This window comes from Arvicola amphibius, chromosome 4 (genome assembly GCF_903992535.2).
Source record: "Arvicola amphibius chromosome 4, mArvAmp1.2, whole genome shotgun sequence".
Taxonomy (NCBI): Eukaryota; Metazoa; Chordata; class Mammalia; order Rodentia; family Cricetidae; genus Arvicola; species Arvicola amphibius.
This window is the reverse complement of record NC_052050.1, coordinates 111,907,203-111,920,359: the sequence shown is the minus strand read 5'-3', so window position 1 is coordinate 111,920,359 and position 13,157 is coordinate 111,907,203. Positions and strand designations below refer to the sequence as shown.

The window sequence follows — 13,157 nt, the reverse complement described above, 5'->3', positions numbered from 1 at the left end:
TTCAGATTGGCTCGTATATACCATGGGGAAACTGCTGGCAGCTGGGAAAACTAAGCAGGCAGCTGAATGCATGGCTCAGCGATAGAGGCTTACTCAGCCTTCACAGATTTCATCCTACAATGTCAAAAAAAAAAAAAAAAAAAGGGGGGAGGAAAAGAAAAAAGTCAGGAGTCATGGGAAACACCCATAACCCATAATTTCTTTAGGATTTGGAAGCTGGAGGGAAGATCAGGAGTTCAAGGCCAGCCCCTACAGCATTTTAAATTCAAGGCCAAGCAAAGCAACTAAGAGACCCAGTGAGGAAAGAAAACGGGAGGGGGAGATAGAGGAAGGGAGACTTTTCACATCCTGCACTGAGAATTTTTAGCCTATCTTTTGTGTTTCCTTCGCCTTTAAAAAAATAATAAAAAGCATTCCATACTGATTTAAGTGCCCAGATTGCTTTAGCAGGCTGTTATTATCAACAGAAATCTCAGGCCTAAATCATTTCTAAAGAGCATAAACATAACCCAAAAGGTCCCAAAACATAGTTTAAAATATGCTTGTTATACTAAGCCCACAGCCTTTAGCATAAATCAAAACGTGCTTTATTTAACATACTTAAAAGGAAAATGCCTAACACGATGGTTACAGGAGCTGAAACCCGGCCATGAAAATCTGAGTGGCTAAAGCAGAGGGGACAAAATGTAATGTTCTGTTTTTCTCTTAGTAAGGCCATTTGCAGTTTCAGAATTTGTATGCCTGTTAGAGACCCTTTTTCCACAGTGGTAGCAAGAGCGACATTTATGCACACGACACGACACCTAAATCATCAATATCCTTTTAAAATTTGACACCATCCACAGCCGAGAGTGCACCTAATGCTCACACAAACGTAGAGGTGGGTGCGCAGAGCCTGCAGCGCCCAATAAGCTGGTCCTTCGGAGATTCTCGAACAAATGATCAATGACTCTTTTTAGTTTCCTCTGAGACCCCGCCTTCTGCACCTTATTTTCCACTCGTGTCTGAGGGAAAGGTGTTGGCATTCCTGAGAACTCACAATTTCATTCTGTTTGGAGTTCGACCCATCTGTGAGGGTGAACACCCGGGGAACGAGCTCTGGGATTTGCTTGCCTATATTACTCCTGTCCCCATCGCTCCAACCTCCCTTGCTTGTGTTCGCCAAAAAGGGGTCGGATATAAGAACGATGGGGAAGACATTGGGCGCTTGGTTCCTCTCCCACTTCCCACCTTCCATCCAAGCATCCTCCACTGGGAATCATCCCTCCTTCCAGTGGCCGGGGTCCCGCAGCAGGCAGCGTACTTACCGGGCTCATGGATCCCAGGGTTGTCCGACAGTTCGATGACCAGGAGCTCCCGGCCCTCGAAGCTGCGCCCCACCGTGTAGATCCTGCTGATGGCGGTGCACTGCAACCACACGGACACCAGTGCCTCACGGAGCTCCGGGTAGCGGTGGTACTCGAAGGAGATGCCGTCCTCCTGCTGCAGTCGCCGGCGCCGCCGCATGCCAGCCGCGGGTGCCCCGGGCTCCTGGGCTTCCGCGGCCAGCAGCCACCCGCAGGCCACCAGGGCAGCGCATAACGCCAGCAGCACCCGTCCTCCGCGTCGGGCCATCGCGTCCCCGCGAGCTGCACCGCAGGCCTCTTTTGTCTGCCCGGGCCCGGGTGGAGTTGGCGAGCTCAGCACCAGCCTCCTCTCGCCTCACCTTCCAGGGCTCAATGAGTGGTGGTGCACGCTGGGGCCACCCAGAGGACAGCGGCGATGCGGCGGCTCTGCGTGCTGCCCTACCCTCCCTGGGAAGCGGGAGCCAGGAGGCCCAGCACAGGGTTGGCAGCCACCAGGGATGCTGGCGTTATTCCTTGGCTCAGACCCACGTCAAAAGCCAAATGGCGCCAGGGACAGGGCAGGTGGAATGACAGCTAAGGCCTTGGCTCAGAAAGGCTGTTGTCAGTGAGAGGGAATCATGACCCAGGACCACAGTTGTAGAAAACACATTCTTGGGTTAATAGAGCTTTTAAAGGTTGCATCTTCAGGATTTCTACCTAGACGCAACAGAATGCGGGGTGGGGTTGAGAAGCAGCTTGCTGCTGCCTTCTCACCCTGATCATCGCTGTTTCAATAGTCCAAATTTAAGAGTTATGATTTCATCATAGCAAGGCTCTGATTTCTAAATCAGAACATTGCATTTTGATTTAAAGATGCTTCTTACCAATTAATAGAGACTGTCTTTAACAATTCACAGACACTGTCTTTAACTGTATTTAGGCTACTCCTGGGTCCTGGGGGGAGGGGGAATGAGGCAGGACAACATCCTTGCAAGCAGGACCTCTACCAGATGCCTTCTGTGACACCCTGAAAAACACAAAATCAGACTCTGCTTCTGAACGAGACATAGGATTTAGTTTGGTGTTATGATTAAACCCTGTAATGGAGGAAATACAGACAAATGGCACCTCCCTCCGTTCCTTTCACAAAGTGACTGCGAAAATCTAAAAGCATGGACTTAAATGACCACCCTTGGGTAGGACTTGAGTTTTTAGAGCAACATCTGCAAAGGTTGCCATTCGGGTTTAACGACAGCACAGATCTGAATAAATAATCCATTGAGTATGGCCACCAAAAAGAAAGGCTGCACACCTGCTGGCTAATGTTTCATGTTGGACATTTTTTTTTTGCTCGGATGTCTTTCTCCACTGTCTAATAATATACTGTACCGAATAAAGTCTGTCACCTGGAAAGGAATCCGGATCTATAAATAGCTTCCTTAGGGATTTTTTTCTTTTCTTTTTTAGTGCAGTATGAAACACTGACTGAACGTACGTTCTCCTCCAGACAGTTTGGTCTCAGAAGCAGCTAGAGGACAAAGGGAACTCAGATGCTTGGGAAGTGACACTCCTCAGACTAACAGGTTGTGTGGCCTCTGTGGCTCTAAGAAGGCCCACTGCCTTCCAAAGTCGACCTGTGGCAGATGTGGCTGCCCTGCGCACACCCCACACCGCATCCCACCCTCCACCTCTGAGAAACCATAACCAGAGTACCACAGCCAAGGCACGAAATTTTAGTGGCACTGGTGAATGAGACCCCTAAAAATATTGTTTGTTACTCATTCAGGGAACAGCCCTAAGCCAAAGAAGGCAGTCGTTGTAGGCATCCAGCTCATCTTGAGAATGTCAACAATCAGTCCTAAAATAAATCTTACTGTTCCAGGGGCTGGAGACATGGCTTCACAGTAAAGAGCGCATAACACTCTTGCAAAGGACCCAAGTTCCATTCTTAGCACCCCAAACCAGGGGATCCCAACTGTCTGCATCTCCAGCTTCAGGGGATCTGATGCCATTTCGAACTTCCTTGAGCACCCTCACATACACATAAATAAATGGGGACGCACACATATCAATTTTAGGGGAAGCAAAAACCAAGTCAGGATAGTATACACCTATCAACTCCGCATTCTAAAGCCTAAAGCAAGAGCAACACCTGCAAAGGTTGCCATTTAGATTTAATGACAGCACAGACTGAATAAATAGTCCATTGAGTATGGCCACCAAAAAGAAAGGCTGCACCCGCTGGCTAATGTTTCATGTTGGACATTTTTTTTTCTCAGATGTCTTTTTCTCCACTGCTTAATAATACTCTGTCCTGAGTAAATAATTAATTATTATACTATTAAAATTAATAATAATTAATAATAGTGAAAGGCTGCCTCAAATAAGTAAATAAAGGCAGACATATCGGCAAGATGCTAGCAGAGAGGACAGCTTCAAATCCTGTGTCAAATCTCCTTCTCTTCAGATGGAGTCTCATGTAGCCCAGGCTGACATCAAACTCAGTACATATCTGAGACTAGCCTTGAACTTCTGATCTCTTATCTTCAAGCTCCCAAATGCTGGTGTGTATTATCGTTATGAGCCTCCTTAGCCAGCAACCACAGATTTGGGTGGGGGATGTTTGGGGAGGCAAGCTGTCAGCCAACTTCCTCCTTAAAGGAGACAGAGCTTTAGGAAAAGCAGCAACACCAAAAAGAACCCTCTATGCTTCCGACTATGGCCAACCTGGGTTTGGTTCCTTAGTTCAGAAGTTTGAAAACAAAGTTATAATTACACTTCTAAAAACTCATTCCCCAAAGGGCAACCTTGGAAAACCAGAGAAAAGAAAACAATGTGGCTAAAACCAATGACTTCAAAATTATAGAGTTAAGATTTTCTTGTTAGTAATTTACAGCAACCTCACTCATTTGCGGCTGGGTGGAGGTGTATTGACTCGTAACAACACACAAACAAGACTCTCTCATTGAAGGCCTATCTTGTTCCTTGGATGACTTTTTTTTTTAAATGTCGCCTTATAGGTCCTAAGGAATTTTTTGTTTCATTTTTACTTTAAGGGAAAAAAGGTGAGATTACACTAGCTATATGATATTACCTCTGACATCTTAGATGTCTATTGCCCTAATATGTAAAAAAAAAGCCTCAATTTATAAAAGAACCATCTAAGTGACTTACAAAATGTATGTACTTTTGGGACTAGAGCAATGGCCCAGTAGTTAAGAGCACTGGCTGTTCATCCAGAGGACCCAGGTTCAATTCCCAGCATCCACATGATAGCTCACAATGGTTGGTAACTATAGTTCAAGGGGATTCAAAGGCCTGTTTTAATCTCTGCCAGTAGCAGACAGGCACATGGTATACAGACACATATTCACTTAAAACAGTGATAATAATTAATAATAGGTTTAAATTCCTCCCTCTTCCCCATAGTAGGTTTCTCTGTCACTGCAGTAAGTCAGATTGAGATGAATCGGAAAAGTTTAAGAACAGGTTTATTTGAGCAAAGCAGCTCCCAAGTGGGTTCTCCAGTCCCATAGATCCAGGCCAGAGAAGCCACACCCACAAATAAATGCAGGGCGACTTTATAAGTTGTAGGTGAGGTTTATGTCCACATCTGGTCAAAAGCTGAGCACTTTAGGTGGGGACTTGGGCAGCTGGCAGCTTCAGGGAAGGAGCTGTAGTACCCACCAAGAAGTCAGAGCTGGGCTTTTTGCTGCTTTCCTTTGTTTGGAGACTCTGAGTAGGCAGAGACAGAGATTCAGGAATCCAGCTTTCCTGGTCATGCAGGGGCAAGCAGAAGGTTCCACCCCAGGACTACAAATAACAAAAATTTAAAAGACATTGTTTTAAATTCTCAAATAATTATATATACGTATACATGTATGTATGTATATATACATAAATATTTTTAAATGCATGTGTTTTCAAGTCTCAGAGTTTGAGGTGAGTTTCAGGCATTAATAATTTTCATTCTTGGCTTAGGATCTGGAGAAATGGCTCACTGATTAAGCATGCTTCCTGTTCCTCCAGAGGACCTGAGTTTGATACCCAGTACCCATGTCAGGAGGCATATGATCACTTAGACACTCCGGCTCCAAGGGTATGACATTCTCTTCTGACTTCCTTGCACACTTGCACACACATGACAGACACACGCATAAGAGTATTAAAGTCTTTTTTCAAAAGACAATTTTTTAAATTTTTCTTGATTTTTAAGCAGGAAATGAACCAGGTAGGATGACTTAAGGCTATAACACCAGCGCTTGGGAGTGAAGGCAAGAGAGTCAAGAGATTCATCCCAGAGTCCACTATAATGAGATGGAAACCAGCCCGGGTTATGGGAGACCCTGTCATCAACAATAGAAAGGACAAGGTGGGGAGATTGTAACTTTAATATTTGATTGACAAATATGTTGTATCGGCTAATTCTCTCTTACTGTGATGAAATATCTTGTCCACAAGAGCTTATAGGAGAAGGAGAAGGCTGAGTTTGACTTCCCATTTCAGAGGGAGAGTCCATCACAACAGCAGGCAGGCAGCAGGGACCTATGGGGCCAGAGCAGGGAGCTGAGAGATCACATCTCCATCCACCTGCGAGAAGCAGAAGAGAAAACTGGAAGCAGGGCAAAGCTATGAACTCTCAAAGCCTGACCCTGGCCTTGTGATAGCCTTCCTCTTGCAAGGCTCCACCTCCAAAGGGTTCCATAACCTTCCCAAACACAGTCACCAACGGGGGTCCAAGCATTCAATATCTTGAGCCTGTGGAGACATTTCTCATTCAAATCACAACACATAGCTGGGCAGTAGTGTTGCACACCTTTAATCCCAGTACTCGAAAGGCAGAGGCAAGTGGATCTCTGTGAGTTCGAGGCCAGCCTGATCTACAAGAGCTAGTTCTAGGACAGGCTCCAAAATCTACAGAGAAACTCTGTCTCGAAAAACAAACAAACAAACAAAAAACCCTGTAACACAAGCTCTAGGAATTAACAATGTGCATATTAATGTTTGCTAAGGTCTATTGCAAATCTAAAATGCTATTGTTCTGGAAGCTTTCTTTCTCAGATGATTTTCCACAAATCTGATGGCTGGCATACCACATACACTAAGGCTTTGATTCAAAGGAATTAAACCTTGGACCTTGCACTTCGGGCTGTTTTACCTGGGGCCAGCTGCATCCGTTCTACTGGAGCATGCATTTACTCCTTTGTGCTTCATAGTCATGTATGTGCTTACTCATCTTCGTTACAGAATTTTAAAACATCTTGAATTCCAAGTTTCTGGTAAATTCAATATGCAGAACCTACTTTGAAATGTATGTACAAACATGAAAAAGAATTTGAAAGAGACAGTGCTGGATTTTGTAACGTCCCTTCTAGACACCGTTGTTGCATATTTAAACTCTCGTAACCCCCACTTTCAGCTTTATTTCTATTCTCACCAAGTTCAGAAACTTTGTCTATGTACGTAGCTTTGATTCCTGTCTTTCTCATCTCTGTCTACAGTCTATCTACCCCCACAGAAATACTGTGAAGATGGAACTCTACCTCTGTCCTGCTGTGTGCCGGAAAATGGCTAATAGTTCTCTGGTAGGAAAAGGATTGATTTCAGGGCTTTTGCTCAGTTACATGATACAAATATTCTCACCATGGCCAAGTCTCCAGTAACCAACACGGCATTATCAAAAATGCTGCTCAGAAATGTGCAATAGCGAACTACTATACAGAGCGGTGATGGACACCGATTCTGTATTCTCCTCCACTCAAAGAGATGAAGTTTAATTTCTTTCCATCAGGATGTAGGCAGGACTTAGTAACTCACTCAAGTGGACATAATAAAGCAGAAATGATGGAAGGTTTAGCTAGGTGTTAAATTCCCTGTCTAGCATACATAAAGTCAAGCGTTAACTCTCTAGAACTGCAAAAATAAAGCCAAAAGAAATAATGGGGTGTATCTTCCAAAGCTGTTATAACTTCCATCTTATTTGTTCTCTGTCTCTCTCCCTCTCTCTCTTTCTCTGTCTCTCTGACTTTCTCTGTCTCTCCCTCCTTATATGACTTATTCTAAGACATCTATCTGGCAACCATGTTGTAGAGAGCTCCATATTAAAAAAATGCTTCATCACTGTAACAAAATACCTGATATCAACAATTTACATATTTATATATATATATATACATACATACACACATACACACACACACATACACACACACTTGACTCACCATTTCAAGGATGCAGTACTAGGGCATCTTAATCCATTGCTTTTATCTGTGGCATGGCAGGAACGTGATCCTTGGACAGTGTAATGAAGGGAAGCTGCTCATCTAAGGTAACCAAGAAGCAGAAAGACAGAAAGACTGGATCAAGGACTCATGCCCTACTCCTTCCAAATGGAATCAGTTCTTATATCCCACTCAGCTATTACATCATCTATGAATTAGCCTATTCATAAGATTAGAGCTGCAGTAATCCACTTTCCCCGCCATGAACCCTGGATACACCTGTGGTCAAGCCTTCAACCCGAATCTTTGATAAACTTCATATTCAAACCATGACATGGGGCCTCCAGAGGACACTCTAAAAGACCTTACATCTTCTCTCCCATAATCGGTGAAGAACTGAGGGCAACTAACAACTAATTGGGCTTAATGTGAATTTCTCAGTGCAGCCCCAAGAACTCCATCTCTGACATCTGTAATAGTAATACCATAAGAAGGCAGAAGGAGGAGTCCTACTTCTTATTTTCCCACAGAAACACAGATTTAATTACATTACAAGTCTAGAATTAAGTGTTTAATATGTTAAAGTACCCAGGCAAGTACAGAGTTGAGGTTAGCCACATTTGGAAGTAGGCAAAAACAGCTATTACCTATTTCAACCCCTACTTTAAAACCCACACAGTTCAGAATCCAGAGGGATTGCAACTTCTCTTTGGGATGGGGAAGGGGTGAAATGTTCAGGGGGATGGAGTCAGCGTCTAGCTTGTCTCACACAAAATGGTGGGGGGGGGGGAAGGTATAGGAGAATGTGTACCTCTATAAAGTGAAAGAAAAGATGCCCAGAAAAACTAGAGGAAGTGAACGCAGGTATTCCTTGATTTCCAAATTCCAGGATATCTTTCCCTTCAGAGCTGCACACTTACAGTGAGCACCTTCTGTCTTGAAAGTCTCTGTAATGCAGAGCCTTCTGCAGGTCAGAGAGATTGGGAATGAGAAGCAGAGTCTGTGAGAAAAACACGCAGACTTCTTTTTCTGAGAGATAAAAGTTTCTCTTCTGTTTTGTTATTCTTTCTGTTGCTTGTTCTCCTCTGTTCGCTTTCTGTTTTGCTCTTCTACCCTGCTGTCTCTTCTCTCTTTCCTGATGACTTCCTTCTCCTCTACTTCTTGATGTCTTCCTTCTCCATCGTCTCTCCTTTTGCATCTTTCCTGATGTTGTTCTTCTGCCTTCTTTACTTTCTCCCTTACAGTTTATGTATCCCAGCAGAATCTTTCAAGCAACATAAAAATTACAGTGTGGTTACATTCTATTTTTAAGTGAATGATTAAAATGAATATAAGTAAAAAGCAAAATGTTTTCCATATCCCTTACAGGATTAAACATTTTATGGATTAGAGATGAAAAACAAATATCTTGTAGAGGCCACACACAGTTAAACATTTATATTTTACGCATCTCATAGGTCAGGAGCCTTTCAGCCACAACCATTTCCATAGGCAGCAGTTTTTATGCTTGCCAGAAATACAGGTTTCTAGTTTCACTCTTCATGTTTTAGAGTCCTATCCAATCATCTTCACTAACTATCCAAGCCTTTGCTTTCTAGTTACATGAAGCCAGTTGTTTAAAGCATTGTCTTGGCTATGCTGTGCACCAAAACACACAAACACATTTCCCAATATCAGGAAGAACTTGAGCTAACTTCTGGGAGTCGGTTGTTTTTCTTAATTATTAACCTAAACCATAGTCTATACGGCTTCTCAAGAGAAATTCCTAAGTGCTAGCTGCTGACATTTCTTAGTCCTATTTTCTATCCTCTGCAGCCCCTGTTTTATCAGATGTGGGGGTAACACTTTGAACAGTACAGTTTAAGAGGAAATCTTCATAATAACCCACAGGTAAAAATGCCGGTAGAATGGGAACTTCCCATGAGCTAATCACACTACATTAAAAGCAGTGGGGCTCTCCCCACATCCATTCGTACCATGTCAGAGAAAAAAATGTCAGTGGCAAACAGATGAAGGCACAGCAGTAGCAAGAGACACTCTGGAGCCGAAGCCTTTGGGGTCTTGCCTGTCTGAGATTCCCCACCAATGTCTTGCATTCCAGAGGGCCAATCTCCTGGAGTCAGTTACCACCTCTGCCCCTCTGGCATGGCTACTGTCACTATAACATTTAGAGAAGGCACAGAATAGAGGCTTATTCTCCAAGAAAGCAAGCAAGGATCATGGCTGTGATGCCCCAACCTTTCATGGGACTTTGTAAGGTGCTAGTTCCTGTCTCACCTCCTGTACAGCACCACTTCCTCTCTGTCCTTCTGTGCAGCACCACTTCCTGTCTCACCTCCTGTACAGCACTACTTCCTGTCTGTCCTCCTCTACAGTAACACTTCCTGTCTTTCCTCCTATAGAGCACCACTTCCTGCCTCACCTCCTGTACAGCACTACAAAATTCTTCTAATCAGACAACAGAGTGAACAAAAAATTACTGACCCTGACAACAAACAAAGTCCAGAGCATCTAGGAACAAAGGTCCAGAATCATTTTTTGTTTGTTTGTTTTTGTTCTTAGATACAGGGTTTCCCAGTAGCTTTGGAGCCTGTCCTGGAACTCACTCTGTAGGCCAGGATGGCCTCGAACTCACAGAGATCTGCCTGCCTTTGTCACCTGAGTGCTGGGATTAAAGGTGTGCGCTACCATCGCCCTGATCAGAATCTTTGCCATGATTGGTTTCCACAGTTTTTTCCCAGTCAAAGGCAGTCCTTGCAGTCCTGGAGAGGGGCTGCCTCTTCAAAGGGTTATTTTTATTGATAGGATCTCATGTAACAGCCCAGATCAATCTCAAATCCTTTATGTGGCTAAAAATGGCCATGACCTACCTCCTGCCTCTACTTTTCAAGTTCTGGGATAACAGGCATGTACCACCACACCCAGTCTATACAGTGCTCTGTAGAAGGGCACGAGGTCCTCATGGTCACAGACAGAGTTAGACAAACAAGGAACATTAAACTCGCAGGCTTTTCTCTTCAGTGGAAAGGATTTACACCCATCTTCCACCCAGAAGGTTGGAGTGGATGCTGTTAGTAGCCTGGAAATCTTTGCTATTCTGTAGAACCAAGTCTCATTCAAGTCCCCCAGAATCCTGGGCATGGTTTCTCAATCAACAGAACCCATCCTTATAAAACGGGTCCCGCTTATTTTGCAAGTCTACTCTTGTACTATCCCAGACCCTTCCTCCATAGACCCTGATTGTTCTCAATCAATAGACCCCATTTTTGTGGAAGATGTCACAGGTATTTTGCAAAAGACATGTACTTTGCAAAGAACTTTCAATGTATATTCATTCCTTAAGCTTTGATGTGATAATTGTCACAAGGAAATCTTTATACAAAGTTGTATTGTGCTTAAATATGTCAAAAATCAACTGCTCAGGGTCCGACTCTAGGAGCTTGAGCCAGCGCCTGCTAAGCTGTATTGAGCTGGATTTCCGTCTTGCCTTTTGCAGTTCATTTCTCTGCCAACAGTAGCACTTTTGGGGCTCCCCCGTCCTCACAGTCCTGGGGATTGAATCTGAAAGGGTTAAACTCTCTCACTCCCCCAACTGAATTAAGGTTTCAATTCTCTGAGATGGACGATTTATCCACAATACCCTTGCATTCAGGGATGAGGGAGAGAGAAAACACAAGGCCTAAGCCAGCCTCTCAAGGTCTCAAGGACAAATCCAGCTGCCCATTCTGAGCCATGTCCTGACTTGCCCAAGGTTGTGCAAGTACATCCAAAAGTGATGACTAGGCATCAGCCAATTCAAAGGACACGAGTGTAACTGTTCCTTGCCTAGCCAATTATGTATGACCTGTCCCTGAAACTCCCCCTAACTGCTCCAAAGGAGTCTGCACGCTCCTCTCAGGGTCCTCACGGTTTTGTACAGGTGTCAACCCTGCATGCATGTTTGAATATTAATAATCACTCTTTGATTAAATCACTCTTTGATTATAAGAGCTGGATTACCTCTTAAGGGAAGAGATAATAGTATATAACACCTTGGGAGCTCAGAAAATCACATCTTCACTCAGTGCCAGAGGCAAAACTCAGATCCATTCTTTCGACCAGGGCAATGTAGTTGCTAATGGGTATTTAGAGAGCCCTGATACCTCTATCTTCCTCCTTTTCAAATTTTAAGGAGAAGTCCATCCTGAATGGCCTATGTGGTACTTTGACTGTTATTGACCACCCCCCCCCACGTAAGCTCATAGAAAGTGACACTATTAGGATGTGTAGTTTTGTTGGAGTGGTTAAGGCCTTATTGAAGAACGTATGTCACAGTGGGGGCAGACTTTGAGGTCTCCTATGTCAGGTACTACCCAGTGTCTCAGTTGACTTCCTATTGCCTTCTGATCAAGATGCAGCCAGCACCATATCTGCCTGCCTGCTGTCATGCTCTCCACTATAATGATAATGAACTGAACGTCTGAAACTGTAAATGAGCCACCCCAATTAAATGTTCTTCTTATAAGAGTTGCTGTGGTGGTGGTGTCTCTTTATAGTGATAAAAACCCAAACTATGACAGTCTTCAAGCCTGCTAATGCCTGCCTAGCTACTTGACACACTCACGTGTGTGTGTGTGTTTGTATGTGTGCATGTGCGCACACGTATGTTTTATATAGAGTGCTGTTCAAATCTGCCTCTTTTGTATTAATATATCAGTCTCCTGTATTATGTCTGGATGTTTCATAGTGTTTGGAGTGAGGTGTTGAAATATTCTGTTATTGTTATGTTTTTATCTATTCTTCTTAGATCTCTGATGTGGGAGTCCCCTCTGTGTTTTCTAATTACTATTAATGAATAAAGAAACTGCCTTGCCCCGTTGATAGGGCAGAACTTAGGTAGGCAGGGAAGATGGAACTGAATGCTGGCAGGAAGAAAGCAGATTAAGAGAGAGATGCCATTGAGCCAACATAGTCAGACATGCTGAGTCCTTCCTGATAAGCCACAGCCACGTGGCCATATACAGATTAATAGAAATGGGTTAAATCAAGATGTGAGAGTTAGCCAATAAGAGGCTAGAGCAAATGGGCCAAGCAGTGATTTCATTAATACCATTTCTGTGTGATTATTTTGGTTCTGGGTGGCCGGGACAAACAATCAGTTCCTTGCATAATAGAGCTGGGCAGCCAGAAAAAACAAGTAAGCTCCCTCCCTCAAACAGATCTCAAAGTGCTTGCTTTGTTTATTTTAGTGCTCTGGCATTGGGTTCATGTGTAAAAGTATGCATGTGTATACATATTTATAATCATTTCATCTTTCTAGAATAACTCCTTTGTTTTTAATTATTATTGTTGATAGTTTATATATATATATATATATTATATATATATATATATATATATTATTGGACTTTGGTCATATTCCATTCCTCCATCTTGCTTTCACATTTTTCTCCTGATGAAACTACTTTTTTCCCCTCCTACGTTCATGACTTTATTTGTAACCAACTGAGTTTAATTAGGGTTGCTTGCATGAGCATCTTTCCTAGAGCATGGATAACTTATCAGTGGTTATACCATTAAAGAAATGATGTCCTCATTCCCCAGCAATCATTAAATACCAATGGCTCCTTAG

General features: G+C 43.4%; 1 protein-coding gene across 1 annotated transcript in view; it reads right to left on the bottom strand.

Annotated features, from left to right (window-relative positions):
- Cpe (carboxypeptidase E) overlaps positions 1-1,733 on the bottom strand; it is a 90,465-nt gene extending 88,732 nt beyond the window's left edge. The window contains exon 1 of the mRNA XM_038327092.1: positions 1,308-1,733. Within this exon, the coding sequence (XP_038183020.1) occupies positions 1,308-1,614 (307 nt within the window). The 5' untranslated portion in view covers positions 1,615-1,733. The remainder of the gene's footprint in view (positions 1-1,307) is intronic.
- Positions 1,734-13,157: the final 11,424 nt, after the last annotated feature.